The sequence below is a fragment of the Erpetoichthys calabaricus genome, chromosome 1 (genome assembly GCF_900747795.2).
Source record: "Erpetoichthys calabaricus chromosome 1, fErpCal1.3, whole genome shotgun sequence".
In the NCBI taxonomy this organism is placed as follows: domain Eukaryota; kingdom Metazoa; phylum Chordata; class Cladistia; order Polypteriformes; family Polypteridae; genus Erpetoichthys; species Erpetoichthys calabaricus.
This window is the reverse complement of record NC_041394.2, coordinates 173,158,761-173,176,846: the sequence shown is the minus strand read 5'-3', so window position 1 is coordinate 173,176,846 and position 18,086 is coordinate 173,158,761. Positions and strand designations below refer to the sequence as shown.

Below are 18,086 nucleotides of genomic sequence, written 5' to 3'. Positions count from 1 at the left end.
TGCAAATTTTAAAGAAGAATAAGAAGAAAAAAATAAATTAAAAAGCTAACCTGCAAAACAGGGTGAAACCAATTAGCAACATAGGTGGTCATATTCCTACCTGGGCCCTATATTGGTGTTGCCACTGTAGCATGCAATGCAAAACAGTACACTCAGACCCATAGGGCTTGAACTAGTGTCTGAGATACCTACCATATTTGCAATCCATAGAAGCAAAAATTTGATAAGATGAATGGGAGAGGAGGAACAGCCAAGTGGTGCCCCTGGCTGCCTGCTTCAGAGTCCTTAAATGGAAGCTAAGTCTTTGTCTGCATGGATTTGGCACATTCTCGCTCTGACTCTGTTGGTAACGCATTAAATATGGGAGACTGCTGTGTAACAGGATACTTTGTGAGGTGTTCAGAATCCTAACAATGTCTTGATGACAACAAGTTAGAATATAAGATATCCAGAGTGTAGGTATTGATCATGTATTGCTAATTATCAAGGACCTAACAAAGGGTTTGTGAGTTGCATAGAAATAATTGACTACTAGATACACTACAGCAAGCCCTTCAAAGCCTCTGCTCAAAGTGTTAATCTACATATTTATATTTTTGTAATTAAAAGGCCATACAGATACGTCTTCAGCTGGCCGTATACCTAGTGTAATTTATAACCTAAACTCCAGAAAACGTATAGAAAGGTGATTTTTTTATAGTTACCGTGGTGTTTCAATTGACACACAGGAAAGCTAAACTCACATTGACTTTATGTGTAAGTGCTTAGAATCAGTTTGAATAACATACTGTTTATAGAGGAAATAGTTCAGGCAAAGATAAACTCATCATATCCGTTATCACTAAAACATCTGTTTGTTAAGTTTTTCATTAGGTGGATGCGTGGAACCTGCATCATGTGTCCTCCACAAAAGGTCAAAGGAGAAGACAAGACATTTGTGTTCAGCTTCTTTAATGATATAGCCCAAGTTCCCCAGATAAAAGAACAAGCTGTCATTCTTTCGCAGAATATCCACCATGTGTTAACCTCTATCACTAAACAAGTAAACAAGTGGAAGAAGTACATGCATAGGTGCAAATTTGACAATGACCTATATGTGAAGAAATCTGTGGCAGATCTGCTATCTCACTTGGCTTATAATGACAAGATGCAGTTGTACTCCAATATCATTCAAGAGGTTGACCACCTGCCTCTGATGAATATGGTGCTGTGTGTTCAACTAAATATGGAGACTGCTGTTCAGACGTTTCGGGAGAAGGCAAAAGAGTGCATCCAGGTTTTGGGAAAGCAGTTAATCATATCTGTCATGGAGGATCTTCATAAACTGGAAGCAAAACTGCAAGTATGCTTTGAAATTCTAAAGGAAAAAGAAAATTCTATTAGCATTTCAATGTATGAAGCCATATACTAGTTCAATTGTTGTATTTCCTCAATATTTCATACATTTTCTTTTGCAAAACAATCCTGTCAACCAGTCTTTACAGATCACAAACAACATTAAATAGTCAATGAATGTCACTTGAGCAGCACATAACTGTACATCTGCTCTGTCCTAGCAAAGGCTAGAGTTACATTTTGGTTTATTGAACATAAGGAATACTGTAAATACATGCAGAATGCGATGCCAATATCACTTTAAGACACCCAAACAAACACTCAGCTATGCAGATTCTCTGAATGTGAGAATATTTAAAGGCGTGTCATCATAAATCTAGATGAATATACAGACTCCACACATAAGACATCTCAGCTTTTAATGAAACACAGGGTCAAAGGACTGAGGCAACCTTCCTAATACATGAATTAATGAATAATGAAAAACATTTTTTTTAAGAAACTTTCAGAGAAGCTCAAAATTCAAGATAAAAGTGTCTTGATGAAAAAGGCTTATTCACCGTTGATTGTGGTGAAGACATTTGAAGATATTCGAGAGAAACATCGAATTCTTGCTGTGTACAACATTAATGTGAGTAGTATTTTAAAACATTATAATGTAGCCCATTACACTGTTTCTCAAGTCAAGGCCTGGGGAAAATTAAGGATATTAATTATTACGTGATTTCTTAGTTTCTTCTTCTTTTTATGCCAATCCAGAAATTAGAATTTGGGCTTGGTACTATGATTTTTATCTGTCATTTTTTTAAACATTTTTATCTATTAAAGTTGTTGCACCCATATATAGGTAATTACAATAATAATAATAATAATAAATAATAATAATAATAATACATTTTATTTATATAGCGCCTTTCCCATGCTCAAGGCACTTACAGAATATAATAAAGAACGGCAGTGTATACAGTATATAACATTGTACAAACCAGATAAATAAATAAAGAAGATTAAGACAGTGAATTCTGGAAAAAAAACCAGACAACATAATTGATGGTCTAGCACACACACACACACACACACACACACACACACACACACACACAGGTTACATTAGCAACTTGACAGAGAGGTAAACTGAGAGAAGGGTAATAAAGTCAGGTAGAGCTAAAAGCCTTCCTGAACAGATGAGTTTTGAGTTGTTTTTTAAATGAATTCGTGGAGTCAGCTGATCTAATTAATTTCGGTAGGTCATTCCACAGTCTGGGCGCTATACAGCTGAAGGCCCTGTCACCCATGGAGTGTAGATTAGTGTGGGGTACAACAAGATTGCCAGAATCAGAGGTCCTTAGTGGGCGGGCGGGCAGGCACATAGTGATGGAGAAGGTCACTGATGTAGTTTGGCGCGAGGTTATTTAAGGCTTTGTAGGTTATTAGTAGGATTTTATATTCGATTCTGTAAGACACAGGGAGCCAGTGAAGACGGAGCAGGATGGGTGTGATGTGCTCACTGCTGCTGGCTCGAGTAAGGACTCTTGCAGCTGAGTTTTGAATAAGCTGGAGCTGTGATATAAGATTAGAAGGGGCAGCTGCCAGTAGGGAATTACAATAATCGATGCGGGATGTGATAAAAGCATGGACAAGAAGGATTAGAGAAGGAGAGGAAGGAGCGATCACGGGATATGTTACGGAGGTGAAAGTAAGAAAGTTTAATATGATTTATGTGGGCGGAATAAGAGAGGAAGGAATCAAAAATGACACCAAGATTTTTTACAGTAGAGGCAGGTCTGATAAGATCACCGCCAAGATAGACTGGGAAGGAGCTCATTTTATTAAGTTGCATTTTAATGAAATATCGTCATAGTACATGTTTAATTATTCTATCCGTCTATCCTTCCAGTGTCGCGTCAGCACCAGCAAGAATACAGCGCAAGGCAGGAGCAATCCGTGAACTAGATAGCGCTGTGGCACCGTGTCCTCACATGTTTAATTATTAACAACACAGATTATTTAAATGAAGTTAAAGTTTTATCTGTATACTATAATCAACTTATTTTACTGCATTTCATGTTAAAAATGATATCGTCATCATACGCGCTTTATAAAGTGGTGCAGGTTGTGCAATATTATAACGGTAGTGCAAGTTTACAGTGGGGTAATTGTACTTAAAAGTACAAACAGTTCTACAAGGAGCACTTGATTGAGTGCGTTTATAGTTCTTGGGATGAAACTGTTTCTGAACCACGAGGTCTGTACAGGAAAGTCTCTGAAGCATTTTGCCGTGGCTGACGCAGCGGGTGCTTGATGCTGTATCCCGATAATTCTCTTTCCGATCAGCTGCTGCTGTGATTCCCCACTCAGATACAGTGATATAAATACTCCGAGTGGTGCAGTGAGAGTAAAATGGAAAAATATGATTCGCTGTGGCCACCCGTAACGGGAGCAACTGAAAGAAGAAGAAGATGCAGTGAGAGTAACAACGCTAAAGCAGTTATGGTATTTGGAATACTATGGCTATTCCCTGGACCATTATATTGCTACAGGTTAATTACAATCAGATGCATTACACTAATAAACAATATGCAGTTAATTTCAGTGTATTTATAAAGCCGCGTCAGGAATGTGGGTCTAAGAAAGAAAGGGTAACCATACAGGAACAGTAGCACTGCTTTGACACTGGGTGCCGCCAGTATGCAAAACCGAGCGGAGAAATTGCGTATGCCAGGGTATGAGGTACCGTGGAAATGTGTGTGGCTTTACGCCAAGTTTAGGTTTTATACATCGTGATTTGAGCGTGGAAACATTCGTACGCAACATTTCTGAAACAATGTTCTCTGTAGAGACGAGGAAAAGATGCTTACTTGGCCACAGTACCAGAACAACTGTTTGGCAAAAACCAGACAACATTTGACCAGAAAAACCTGATACTAACTGTAAAGCATAGACGTGGAAATGTCAAGGTTTTGGGGCTACTTTGCTACATCAGTGCATGGGCCACATACCACCATAGATTCTTTCAGTATTTCCCTATAATCTAAATCCTGACCAAGGTTGTGTTCTATAGAAATAGTGGCTAAATCACTTAGTCTTTGGTCTGACTTTGACAATCAACCTGTTTAAAGATGTCATGCATTTTTAGGTCAGTGAGGAAGAGAAAGTGCTCTGCAGTAAATTAAAACAATTATGGGATGATCTATTTCAAGATTTGAGAAATTTTAGGAAGCAGCATGAGGACTTGCCAAGGTAATTGTTTTCTTTTAATGTCCCTGATCTTAAAAATATCTACCTCAGTTTTGCATCTGCTGATACAAGTTTATGCATCCAGTTGATTACACATTATATATCCTGAAAAACTGAAGATATTTGATTTTAATGTAATTCTGTAATTCTCAACCTGGGCATCATTCATGTGGTGTTTGCACATTCTCCTAGTGTTTTTATTGTTAGGTGACTATAATTTGGCCTTGTGGGAATGGTCGATGTGTGTGCAAACATATGGTTTGAAACGCCTGCATTATACTCCATGTTGCCAAGATAGACCCCATCTTCCCACAACTCCAATAGAACAAGAATTTTCAGCTTCATTATAGGTTTTCTTTGGCCACCTTTGACCACCAAGGTCCTTAAGATAAATGTAAACTTTAACAACAAAATAATTTCTTTTGACAAGCATTATATTAAAGAATATTTGAATTACTTCTTAAAGAGTAAAACTTTTTTTTTTAAATTTGTTTTAAATTTATGGGTGAAGGAACCCTGGTAGCTATTTTAATGATATCCTTCATATTACTTTTAAAATGAGACTTTTCATATGTAATAGGAGAGAAATGCTAACATAACAAAATGTGTTATGTATGATTATATTGGATATTTACAGACCTCCAGGGCATTATAATATCACGGGGTTCACCATCTTTTTCCATCCACACTTGCTTAATTCAGTTTTTAAGGTCATGAAGGGTTCCGATTCATCACATAGCAAACTCATGTACACACACCCACATTTACTTACATGGAATAGTTTTAAGATTGTCAGTCCACTTAATCTTAATGTTTTTGGAATGTGGAATGGAAACTGGACTGTCCATAGAAAAGCTTGCTTAAATGAATGTGCAAACTCTTTATAGTGAGTTGGCTAGGATTTATATAAATTATTTTAGAGTTTGGAGGTACCACCGTGATAACTGAGCCACTTTGCTGCCACAAATATGATCAAAACATATCAATTTATATGCCAGTGAATAGTTGATCATTTTTAAGTGATTAGACAAATACAGTGTCTTGAAAAGATGATCAGCTTCTATACATATATTGTCACAAAAACGACCACAAGACATCGAGAAGGTTTGCGGCAGCCACCCATTTAATCGTTTACGGCTGCAAAACTGATCGAAATATAGAGCCATGCTCATTCAACAGCGTCCAAAACAGAGCTGATTTCTATGAAGCAAGATGGCAGCTTTAAAGGCCAGTAGCGGAAGTGATGTCATCAATACCGAAACCAGAAGTGACGTCAGTGGCTGCCCCAGAGCCGAGTGGGATTTTCCTAGAATGGTCTGCAAAAGATCGAGAGTGAAAATTAGTGCACTCCGCCACCCCCTGGTCTGGCATGGAATTACCTGTATTTAAGCCCTTTAGCTATCTCCTAAACACACGTGTGTGATTATATATATATATATATATATATATATATATATATATATATATATATATTATATATATATATATACAGTGGTGTCAAAAACTATTTGCCCCCTTCCTGATTTCTTATTCTTTTGCATGTTTGTCACACAAAATGTTTCTGATCATCAAACACATTTAACCATTAGTCAAATATAACACAAGTAAACACAAAATGCAGTTTTTAAATGATGGTTTTTATTATTTAGGGAGAAAAAAAATCCAAACCTACATGGCCCTGTAAAAAATAACCTAACTGTGGTGTATCACACCTGAGTTCAATTTCCGTAGCCACCCCCAGGCCTGATTACTGCCACACCTGTTTCAATCAAGAAATCACTTAAATAGGAGCTGCCTGACACAGAGAAGTAGACCAAAAGCACCTCAAAAGCTAGACATCATGCCAAGATCCAAAGAAATTCAGGAACAAATGAGAACAGAAGTAATTGAGATCTATCAGTCTGGTAAAGGTTATAAAGCCATTTCTAAAGCTTTGGGACTCCAGCCAACCACAGTGAGAGCCATTATCCACAAATGGCAAAAACATGGAACAGTGGTGAACCTTCCCAGGAGTGGCCGGCCGACCAAAATTACCCCAAGAGCGCAGAGATGACTCATCCGAGAGGTCACAAAAGACCCCAGGACAACGTCTAAAGAACTGCAGGCCTCACTTGCCTCAATTAAGGTCAGTGTTCACGACTCCACCATTAGAAAGAGACTGGGCAAAAACGGCCTGCATGGCAGATTTCCAAGACGCAAACCACTGTTAAGCAAAAAGAACATTAGGGCTCGTCTCAATTTTGCTAAGAAACATCTCAATGATTGCCAAGACTTTTGGGAAAATACCTTGTGGACTGATGAGTCAAAAGTTGAACTTTTTGGAAGGCAAATGTCCCGTTACATCTGGCGTAAAAGGAACACAGCATTTCAGAAAAAGAACATCATACCAACAGTAAAATATGGTGGTGGTAGTGTGATGGTCTGGGGTTGTTTTGCTGCTTCAGGACCTGGAAGGCTTGCTGTGATAGATGGAACCATGAATTCTACTGTCTACCAAAAAATCCTGAAGGAGAATGTCCGACCATCTGTTCGTCAACTCAAGCTGAAGCGATCTTGGGTGCTGCAACAGGACAATGACCCAAAACACACCAGCAAATCCACCTCTGAATGGCTGAAGAAAAACAAAATGAAGACTTTGGAGTGGCCTAGTCAAAGTCCTGACCTGAATCCAATTGAGATGCTATGGCATGACCTTAAAAAGGCGGTTCATGCTAGAAAACCCTCAAATAAAGCTGAATTACAACAATTTTGCAAAGATGAGTGGGCCAAAATTCCTCCAGAGCGCTGTAAAAGACTCATTGCAAGTTATCGCAAACGCTTGATTGCAGTTATTGCTGCTAAGGGTGGCCCAACCAGTTATTAGGTTCAGGGGGCAATTACTTTTTCACACAGGGCCATGTAGGTTTGGATTTTTTTTCTCCCCAAATAATAAAAACCATCATTTAAAAACTGCATTTTGTGTTTACTTGTGTTATATTTGACTAATGGTTAAATGTGTTTGATGATCAGAAACATTTTGTGTGACAAACATGCAAAAGAATAAGAAATCAGGAAGGGGGCAAATAGTTTTTCACACCACTGTATATATATAATATGATTTGCATGTGTTTTTGTAAATTGTTAAAACTCGTGAGAAAAAAAAAATGTTGCTTACACTGAATTAATTTTTCCAAGGAAAGATTCAGTTCCGGGCAAAGTGTATAATTTCTAACCAATTGAATTTATTTCTGGTTATTGATGTTATATGGGTCATCAAATTAAGGGGTTGCCCTTGTTTTTCTCATGCATGGGTGATGCTTATCTAGATTTTGTTTATGTGCATTATTTTTCAAAATTAATTTAAAAATTGCATTGTATTTGATTTTAGGAAATAAAAAGCTCTAGGTCTAATGTCAATGTATGGTTAAATGTCTAAATAAACAAAAACTAGAAAACTTAAGGGGATTGTTCTTTCTATTTCAACTCACTGTAGATTTACGGAGAGCTCCAAGCAACTAGATCAGCACCAAGAAAAAGCAGTGCTAGCTGATCCACAATTCATTTCCACTGCAGCAGGAGATGAGGAAGTGCCAATGAACTAGAATGCACTGCCCATCACAAATGTGCAATGTATAAATGGACCTAAAATAAGCAGCAAATCAAACCATGAACATATAATAGATTTAAATAAATATACTTGTATACTAAGCATTCTGAGGAAACAAGCTCGTCTTCTCTCTCTTGCAAATTGTTAAAGTGAGCAATGAAGTGAAAAAGATTTAATTGAAATGTTTTTATAAACACATCTGTTATTAGTTACCATTGTCAGTTTTTGTATATACTTAAGATTGCTAGGATATCCACTTTCAAATTACAAAATGATTATTATGTATTACTTGCTTTTCAATTTCAGTTCTTTTAGTCTTATTCTGTTCTCAGTGTCTTTTAAATGTCACACGGACTTTTCACAATGCCTGCTTTCACCTGGATTCTCTGGCACACTGTGCAGTATCACTATCAAGAGGCTTATGTACTTATCACTATCAAGAGGCTTATATACTGTATAAGTACAGTATTCCTAATCTGATCTATAAATCAATAAAGGAAACACACCTTACACTCAAAAGCATTTTCACCATTTCTGATATCCATATATATGTATATTTGTCACAATGAATGGCTTCAGATCTTTATACAAATTATTAGATAAAGGGAACTATATTAAACAAACAGCATATAAATATCAACACAACATATATTTCAGTATTAAAGTTATCAAACACATGTATTTCCCATGACAAAAATTAGTTGCTTCCTTGGTTACTTGCTCAAACAGCTGACCAAAGTTATGTTACAATTAGAGCCCGTTCATACCCTTTTCACTCTAGACCAGAATCATCCTAAAGCACTTGTAAAGCTGCTTGCTATTATCTTTTAATGACACTTTTTATATCTAAGTAGCAAGGAGTTTAAGAAATTCCTGCATAAAGCAGTTTGAACATTTTCAACCAAACATTTCTGCCATTAAAGTCAATTGTAACCCCTCAAAAAAACCTCCACAAAGCCAGCCACAACAAATATATTGAATTCTTGCAAAAAGAAAAAAATATTTTGTGCATTTTTAGGCTAAACAAAACAGTGACAAGCTACTTTGAAAAGCAGTGAAAAGTTTGGCAACATGCTGCCCGTGTCATAAACAGAACAGGTTACTGTAAATCAGGTGAATGGGGCATTGTGGTCAGCTTAAAAGGATAGTTTTCTTCTTCTTTTTGTCCTTCTTGCCCACCTCTTCACATTGCAGAAGACCATGAGCCTATTAAAAAAGAAGCGCAGAACAACCTGATAGCCCCAGACCCAATAAGAAATATATATGTGCAATATTTGAATATAAACAAACAACAAACTAATAGCATTGTGTAATTAAAATATTTTATAAGTTAATGCTATAGCAATTTGCCCCCAAACTGCAACAGACTGGCCAGGCAGAGGACTGGTTTAATTTGATTTCATAGCCAAGAAAACATTTAGCTATGGCAGAGAGGCAGGCATATTTGAAATATGGTACAACACCTATGCAACGTTCTTCCAGATACCGATGTCAAAATGTGTTAAATGCAGAAAATTGTCAAGGATTTCTTAGGATCCCATACAGGTCTGGGTTCAATGGATTTAAGTTTTTTTTTTTTTGTATATATTTTCACTGCAGTTATTTTTTGTAGATATAGTTATCAACCAGTTTGAAATTTCCAGATTTGGTCTGTTTAATCTATTGAATTGTTATTGTAATTTCTGTTGTTTCAGATTGTTATTCCTTTTCATAAACGCAGCTGTGTTGTTGATAGCAACTGTGCCGCTGTTAAACCACTGCATACAACCTTGCAGTTGATATTTGAAACCAAAAAAGTTTACATTTATACTGCAGCTGAAATCCCACTTATACTCTCTTAAGTGGCACATATCTGATATTTAAAAAAAAGTATAATTAACAAAAAACGTCAAAAGTCAAAACTTCAGAAAGTATTTATATTATTCTTGTAAGAACTGTTTTGCATCCAAACTCTCCACATCGCTGTCATCAGTCCTGTCTCTGGTGCTTTGGGCCACTTCTATCTATATATAAAATGCCAGCTATGGCCTTTCATTTGTTGTTCACTTCCTTAACATGATCAGATTTTGAATTTGCACATGTTCAGCACAAAAATAATGTAAAGGGTCACTTTTAGCTAATATGTGAACATAGCCTTGAAAAACTTGCCCTTATACAATAGTTTTTTATGCCACCACAGCATCCAAAAAATATTGAAATATGTGGGACTGTTATATTAGGGTTCTGTTTGTGACACTATACCCTCACCAGGATGTGAGTAGCACAGTGCTATCAGACAGACAGCAGCAAGATACTCTGTAAGCATTAGCGCGAGCAGAAATAAATAAAATATTTTAAAAGGTTTTTGACTACCGGCAGGTTGTAGCTGTGTGTTGTTGCACACTGAGGTCACTGAAGCCAACACAACCAGCACTGCAGCAGGATTTACCAGGTGGTTGGAAGGACCAAAGCTCCTTCCCTATAAGGAAGAGGAGGATGTTGAGATATTTCTTGCCACCTATGAAATAAAGGATATTGCTTTTTCATGGCCTAAAAATGAATGGGCAATATGATTAGTGCCCCTATTAACTAGAAAGGCACGTGCAGCTTTTGTTGACATGGATCCTTCAGAGTCATTAGACTGTTAATTGCTCAAAAAAGATATATTGAATAAATTCAAGATCATTACAGAGAGTTATCATCTTTGGTTTAGAGCTACTGAATGGATGGAGGGTAGAACTCCATTAGAGCTACAAGCTAGATTAAAACAATCTGTGTATTTGGTGGCCTAACCCCCAACAACACAACACAATTTTTGCAGGTAATGGAGCCCAAGAAGAGGACTTGGATTTTAGAGCATTAGCCAAAGTCTTCATGGAAAGCCACAGATTTGGTGGAGGTCTTTGAAAACACTTGAGGTCATGCCAGGAACCTACAAAAAGGAATAAGAATCAGTAACACGCCCAATGACTCATCTAATCCTTTCTGGTGCACCAAACGTCATGGTAGGTTGTGGTTCTCTTACCTCTAAGAATGGAAAGGATGGTAACTTAGCCAGTGTAATATGTTTGTGAACAGAGGGCTCACCAGAAAGTACAGTGTCCAAGGACTAAGAGTAGTGCAGTGTGTGAAGAGAATAAAATCCATTATGTTTCATTCCCAATCCCCTTGAAGGCAGTGTTTAAAAACCAGGAAAAAGTAGCTAAAGTAAAAGGAGCTGGTCAGACAAGAAAACCTTTGACTGATACAGGGAATTCCAAAACCATAGTGAGTAGGGATATTTTAGATAACAAATTACTGCCAAAATCCAGGAATGTGGTCCTGAGATGCTTCCACAGAAATTAGATTTCTTATCCTCTGGTGGAGGTGTGTATTGAGAAAGGAGGCCAGTTGTATGCAATGTCCATGGGAGTAGCAGATGACATGCCATACCCTGCCTTGCTTGGACTGGAAGTACTGTGTATTGACAGCATATTGCGGCAGAGCCTAGTGAAGAAAACCCAGGTCATGACCAAAGCTCAAGCAGCTGTAGCTGCAAAAAGTGACCAGGTGGACAGGAGCATTTTGCTATTTGCCCAGAAGAATTAGGGCACAGACTGTAAGACCCACAGGCAGAGGAAGCAGGCAAACATTTTGGGCACTCCTACCAGAGACACCTTCATAACTCCGAAGCTCTAGTGTCAATCCCAGTCTGCAGTCCTGTTTTGACAAGGCAGAAAAGCAACATCAATGAGTACAAGGAAACCATTTGTGTTGTACCAGGTTGTACTTTGCCACCAAGATGAGCATGGCAAACAATTGGTATTACCTAAAGAGTATAGGGACAAGGAGTTACAAATGGGGCATAATAGCCCATGGGCAGGTCACTTGGGGAAAACCGAGACAAGTGATCGCATAGCTAGACGTTTTTAGCTACCAGGTTGGTCTAAAGATTTAGCGATCCATTGTAGGAATTGTCCTGAATATTAATTAGTAGGACCTGTAAAGAAAGGAGATGGAGCTCCGTTGGTGCTGTTACCTGAGACAGAGGAGCCTTTTAGTAGAATGACAATGGATATTGTAGGTCTTCTACCACATATCAGTAACGGGTGTCATTATATATTAGTCCCCTGTGATTATGCAACATGTTATCCAGAGGCATTCCTATTGAAAAAGGGTAAGACTAAACAGTTTCCTAATGTCCTAGTTCAGTTGTTCTCCAGAGTAGGCATCCCTAGGGAAATGTTAACTGACTGGGCATATTCTTACAGATGGGCTAATTACAACAAGTGTATGGTTTGTTAGGGATCCAGGGTTGGAGGACCACACCTTACCATCCATAGACTGATGGCCTAGTTGAATGCTTCAATTTCCACTCTGAAGGAAATGCTAAAAAAGTTTGTGTCTGACACTGATTTTTGCCATTTTATGTTTGAGGTCCCTTGACTATATTTAAAGAGAGAATGGAAGTGCAAAAGAACAAGTGAATATTTTAAGTTATGTTCTTATAATGCAAGACCAGTTGTCAGCAAAGTTTCGGTTGGTTGAAAAGAACATAGGGGACCAAAAGAAACAGAAAGCTTGGTATGACCAAATAGAAAGCCTGGTATGACCAAGCCTCTCATAACTATAGTTTTCAACCAGGTCAGAAAGTTTTATTACTATTGTCCACATTGACCAAAGGTTTGTCAGCAAAATGGCAAGGCCCATATGAGATTGTTTCACAAAAAGGTCCAGTAAATTATAAGATTTATTCCAGACAGACTTAGAAATAAGTACCAAGTCCTCCATATTATCCTGTTGAAAGAGAGGAAAGGAAAAGCTAACTCTGGGGTATAGTTTTTGATTTGTAGAATTTAAGACGAAGAGAAATTACCCTAGCAGTTTTCTTCTGTTGATCTACTAACATTGGACCATATTTCTGAGGAGCAACAAGAACAGTTAAAAGCAGTTGTTCCCAAGCAGCTATTCTGCGAGATACCTGGTAGGACTCATTTAATAGAACATGCTATTTGCCTTACCTCCCCAGTTCTGATACGACAGATATGCAGCAGAGTTCCAGCTCATTTGTAGGAGACGCTGAAGGAGGTGTCCATATTCCAATTAGGTATAGTAGAACTATTAATCGCTGAGTGGTGTAGTCCAGTAGTATTGGTCCCAAAAACGAATGGACAAATTCACTTTTTTGTGGATTATTTTAAACTAAACTCAATTTTTTATTTGATCCTTACCTTATACCTAGGGTGGATGAATTGGTAGAACAACTGGGTCCAGCTACGTTTTTATCAACTTTGGACTTATGTAAAGGATATTGGCAGGTCTCTATAGCTGAAGTAGAAAAATTCATCACTGCATTTAAAGCACCTGGTGGACTTTATCATGCTTTTTTGGATTACGTTGAGTGCGCCAAATTTCCAAAGGCTTATGAATATTGCTTTGAGAGGAGTAGAATCTTGCGATCACACCTATATCGGTGATATTGTAATATACAGCGAGTCTTGGAATGATCATTTATCAAATCTTGCTGATATTTTTAACAGGTTAAAGCAAGTAGGCATGGTGGTAAACCTGGGTAAATGAATATTAGCCAGATCAAAGGTACAATACCTGAGATGCACCATCGGTGGAGGATTTGTAAAATCTCAGGTGGAGGAGGAGATGGCTATTCAGGCTTATCAGCAGCCCAACACCAAGAGGCAAGTCTGATCATTTCTTGGACTGGTTGGCTGGTACAGGAGGTTCATTCCCCAGTTTTCAGAGATTGCCATCCCTCTTACTAACCTCTTACAGAGGAATAAGCACAACCATGTGAAATGGTCTGAAGAATGTGAAAAATGCTTTAAGTTGAAGAATGCATGTATGTTGTAACCCTGTGTTGAAATGTCCAGATTATAATTTACCTTTTTGTTTGCAGACAGGTACATCTAGAGGGGAGCTGAGTGCTGTATTGCTGCAGGATGAGGGAGAAGTTAGACACGCTTATGCCTATATAAGTCACAAGTTGTTCCCTAGAGACATAACATATTCCACCGTTAAGAAGGAGATACTGGCAGTTAAATGGGCAGTGGATTTGTTAAAGTATTAACTGCTAGGTCATCCATTTATTGTGGAGTCAGACCATCGCGCCTTGCAATGGCTAGCACGGATGCGTGACTCCAACGAATCACATGGTGGTATTTGTCCCTGCAACCATACAAATTTAGTGTGAAGTACATCCAAGGGAAACAAAATAAATGTGCAGACTTTCACTCTCAAATTCAAGATATCGAGAGTCTAAGTGGGAGGGGGTATGGGGCTATAGCCTCACAAGGATGCCAATGCAGCACCGTGTAACTGGATAGATAGCAGCAAGACACTCAGTAAACATTAACACGGGTTTACATTGGAAAAAAATGTTTAACATTCTGTGTTTCTTGGATGTTCCACCTTTAGTTTCAGCTATGAGTTTCATGCAAATTATTCAGTGTTTAACGGCCAGTGTTTTAAAGTTGGTGTTGAGGCTAAGTGCAGTCACAGATATCTGGGAATCCAGAACATCCAAGGACAATACCCAAAATTCAAAGACAAAGTACCTGAGACTGTGTGATGTTTTTTGCACAAAGGTCTGGAGCTTCTCTTTTAACAGCAACTTGTAATCATCTTGGAAGAAAGCATTGGAAAAGGCAGTGCAAAACTCTACCCAGTTGTTACACTTGTGCTTTTCAATGATCAAGTATCCTCACATCTCAGCACCACTCAGTGGATGCGGCTCCACGAACGAGTTAACTTTCTCAACGATGTCAGCTATTTATGTGGGAGCACACCAAGGCTTCCACAAACAATTATTTTATAAACAAGCTTAGACTATTTTATTGATTGCTCAGTTTATCAAACAATTTGTCCAAATATTGAAATATGCATATGAATGAATGTGTGCTGTATTTAAATATTGAATAATATTACATATAGAATTTGCAAACAATAGGATATTAAAAAACAGAACTAAAGAATGCTTGTTTACAATAATAAATTTAAGTCAAAAACACCTAAAAGTAAAAAATGTTTATTTTTTTATTATTAATGGACTTGTCAGCAGTCCTTAGCAGTTAACTAACCTAACAACTAAATAAATCGCTAAAATATGTTCATCACTCATGTGGTTGCACTGGGGGGTTAAGAATTCTGCCACATTGACTGAAGAGTCACTCCACAGCAGCACTTGAGGGCAATGTAGTTTTGTTCTTGAGGAATACCACTGTAGCTACTGGGAAGCCATTGAGTGAGTGAAGATTTTTGTTGGAGCTTTCTGTGTATCTTCTGCAACTTCCACAATTCTCTGTTGTGTTTCTCTATGTGTACACCCTCCATAGGCGAAGAATTCTTTATCTGAATTTTGAGATAAATGTGTTTCTGGAGAGATCCACTTTTCACATTAGGCTGCATCAAACTGGCCTCAGCCACCAAAGGTTTGCAAACATTTTCTTTGTCATCCTCAGATTAACACCATAATTGCAACTGTGGAGTCATCACAGTAATGATTTTTGCATCCAAACTGGAGAACAACTTTTGGAGTTGAGAATCAATTGCTTTTATAACTGTGTCAATAATGTAATTAAAGAAGAAAGCATTATATTTCTTTCAATTAAGTTTGACTTCAAGGTAAGAAGTGCTGGGATTACAAGCCTAAAATCACATTTTTACTTGCCTTGAAGGAGGTCAAGTACATAAGCCAGTGGTTCCAGGACAGTGGCATATTCATTAGAGAAAGAAATGCCATGGGGCTGAAATGTAGGAAGTCCTGAACAATCACAAACCACCATTAACTGTGCTTCTGTGACACAATTTTGTGTGCTTCTGAGAATTCCAGTGAGTCACAGTGGAAATTATCAATTTGATTTTTCTCAATTTCCTCCACCTTTTCTGCAGCTGAAGGAGATTTATGTACTTTGTTCCAGAGGGAAGAACACTTGGTCATGGCACCAAGGTACAGTTTGCAGGTTGACCCATGACAAATGAATTTGTTTAAAACTGGTTCATTTGTCTTTACTTAACCATAAAATAATCTAACAAATATTTCTTTCTAACATATTCTGTATATCTGCATATTTCAGTGTTGCATGTTTATTTCCATCCCAGAATTAAATGCTCTATTAAAAGGCATTGTTTATTCCCTTTGATTTGTTTAGCTGATGGTTCAAAAGAACAACACATCTTTCAGACCCCTTTTCTAGAGTGGTCTAAAGCTTGGCCCACAGTGCCTTCTAAAAACTTTACCTTCCTTTCAAGCCCTTCAAACACTTGTCTTCTTTCAGCTTCTCCCTGTGGGACTGCCCCACCTTCCACCTATCCCTGACAATAGATGTCATTGCTTGCCTGAAAGCTAGTCTCCAAAGCTTTTTGCTAAACTCTATGTTAAATACACACATTTAAAAACAATGCTAATTTCATTTATCAGTTCTATAGTATAGCTATAGTCTTGGTCACATAGTTTTTTCACTTAAAAATCTACATATTTAGAGAAATTTGGGTTTGTCCTGAACATTTGTGCATGGATCAAACTACTGTATACCAATCCAGAAGCTTCAGTTTGTATTAACAACATTTGTTCAGACTACTTTAAACTAGAATGTGGTATCAGACAAGGATGCCCCTTGTCACCACTGCTATTTGCAATCGCCATTGAACCACTGGCAGTTCACTGTCGAAATGCTTATCAGATAAAGGGGATTATCAGAGAAGGACTTGAACAGAAAATTTCTCTATATGCAGATGATATGGTTTTGTATATATCCAACCCACAAAATACTGTGTCTGCAGTCTTAACAGCACTTACAGAATTTCAAAACATCTCTGGTCTCAGAATTAATTTGAATAAAAGTGTGCTCTTTCCAGTGAATTGTCAAGCATACAATATTAGATTGGACACCTTCCCTTTTATTATTGCAGATCAGTTTAAATACCTAGGGGTAAATATCACAAGTAAATATAAAGCTCTTTATCAACAACATTTCACCGTCTGTATGGAAAAAATTAAGCAAGACTTGCATAGATGGTCAACCCTCCACCTCACTTTAGCTGGAAGAATTAACGTTGCTAAGATGAATATCCTTCCTAAACTTCTTTTTATTTCAAAACATTCCAATATACATCAATAAATAATTTTTTAAGCAATTAGATTCAATCATAACCTCATTTATTTGGAACTTAAAACATCCACATATCCAAAGAGCGACTCTACAAAGACCTAAGACAGAAGGTGGCATGGCTCTACCTAACTTTCAGTTTTACTACTGGGTAGCAAACATACAAGCTATAAAAACCTGGACACAAATACATAAACATACACAGGCTTGGTCCGCAATAGAAATAAAATCCTGCAGTATTTCTTTATATTTCCTGATTTGTGCCCCAATAAATGCAAGGTATCGCCAATATACTAATAACCCAATTGTGCTTCACTCACTCAGAATATGGAACCAATGTAGAAAGCATTTTAAGATGGAGAATCTTAATCCCTCTGCAAGGGAACCACCTTTTTCAACCCTTGCAAACATATGCAGTTTTTAATATCTGGAAAACATTTGGGATTAAATTGCTTAGAGATCTTTATATAGACAACATCTTTGCATCCTCTGAACAAGTACATTCCAAATTTAACTTTCCAGCAGCACATTTCTTTCACTATCTTCAAATCAGAAACTTTGTTAAACAGAACCTGCCCGATTTTCCTCATCTCGCACCTTCTTCTATGCTGGAAAAAATATTGCTCAGTTTCGAGGAATCAGACAGCATTTCTGCAATATATAAAATGATTTTACAGTCCCTCCCTTTCAAAGATCCAAGAGGACAATGAGAAAAGGATCTCTCACTCAACATATCAGAAAAGGAGAGGAAGATAGCAATGCAGAGAATTCATTCGAGCTCCATATGCGCAAAGCATACAATTATTCAACTCAAAATTATATATCGAGCACATCTGTCTCACTTAACA

General features: G+C 37.6%; 2 protein-coding genes across 2 annotated transcripts; both read left to right on the top strand.

The window, feature by feature from the left end:
- Nucleotides 1-545: 545 nt before the first annotated feature.
- Nucleotides 546-1,781, top strand: LOC127529186 (dynein axonemal heavy chain 10-like). The gene has a single exon (XM_051932117.1). The coding sequence runs from the start codon at nucleotides 878-880 to the stop codon at nucleotides 1,409-1,411; it is 534 nt and encodes a 177-aa protein (XP_051788077.1). The 5' UTR covers nucleotides 546-877; the 3' UTR covers nucleotides 1,412-1,781.
- Nucleotides 1,782-1,788: 7 nt separating this feature from the next.
- Nucleotides 1,789-8,562, top strand: LOC127529190 (dynein axonemal heavy chain 10-like). The gene is made up of 3 exons (XM_051932129.1): nucleotides 1,789-1,966; nucleotides 4,472-4,575; nucleotides 8,045-8,562. Exons 1-3 carry the CDS (start codon nucleotides 1,814-1,816, stop codon nucleotides 8,151-8,153), a joined length of 366 nt encoding a protein of 121 aa, XP_051788089.1. The 5' UTR covers nucleotides 1,789-1,813; the 3' UTR covers nucleotides 8,154-8,562.
- The last annotated feature ends 9,524 nt before the right edge of the window (nucleotides 8,563-18,086 follow it).

Coding starts and splice junctions, on each gene's coding strand:
- LOC127529186 (XM_051932117.1), top strand. CDS start 878: ATGCGTGGAACCTGCATCATGTGTCCTCCACAAAAGGTCAAAGGAGAA.
- LOC127529190 (XM_051932129.1), top strand. CDS start 1,814: ATGAAAAACATTTTTTTTAAGAAACTTTCAGAGAAGCTCAAAATTCAA. Junction 1,967..4,471: donor TTGCTGTGTACAACATTAAT/GTGAGTAGTATT, acceptor ATGCATTTTTAG/GTCAGTGAGGAAGAGAAAGT. Junction 4,576..8,044: donor CAGCATGAGGACTTGCCAAG/GTAATTGTTTTC, acceptor AACTCACTGTAG/ATTTACGGAGAGCTCCAAGC.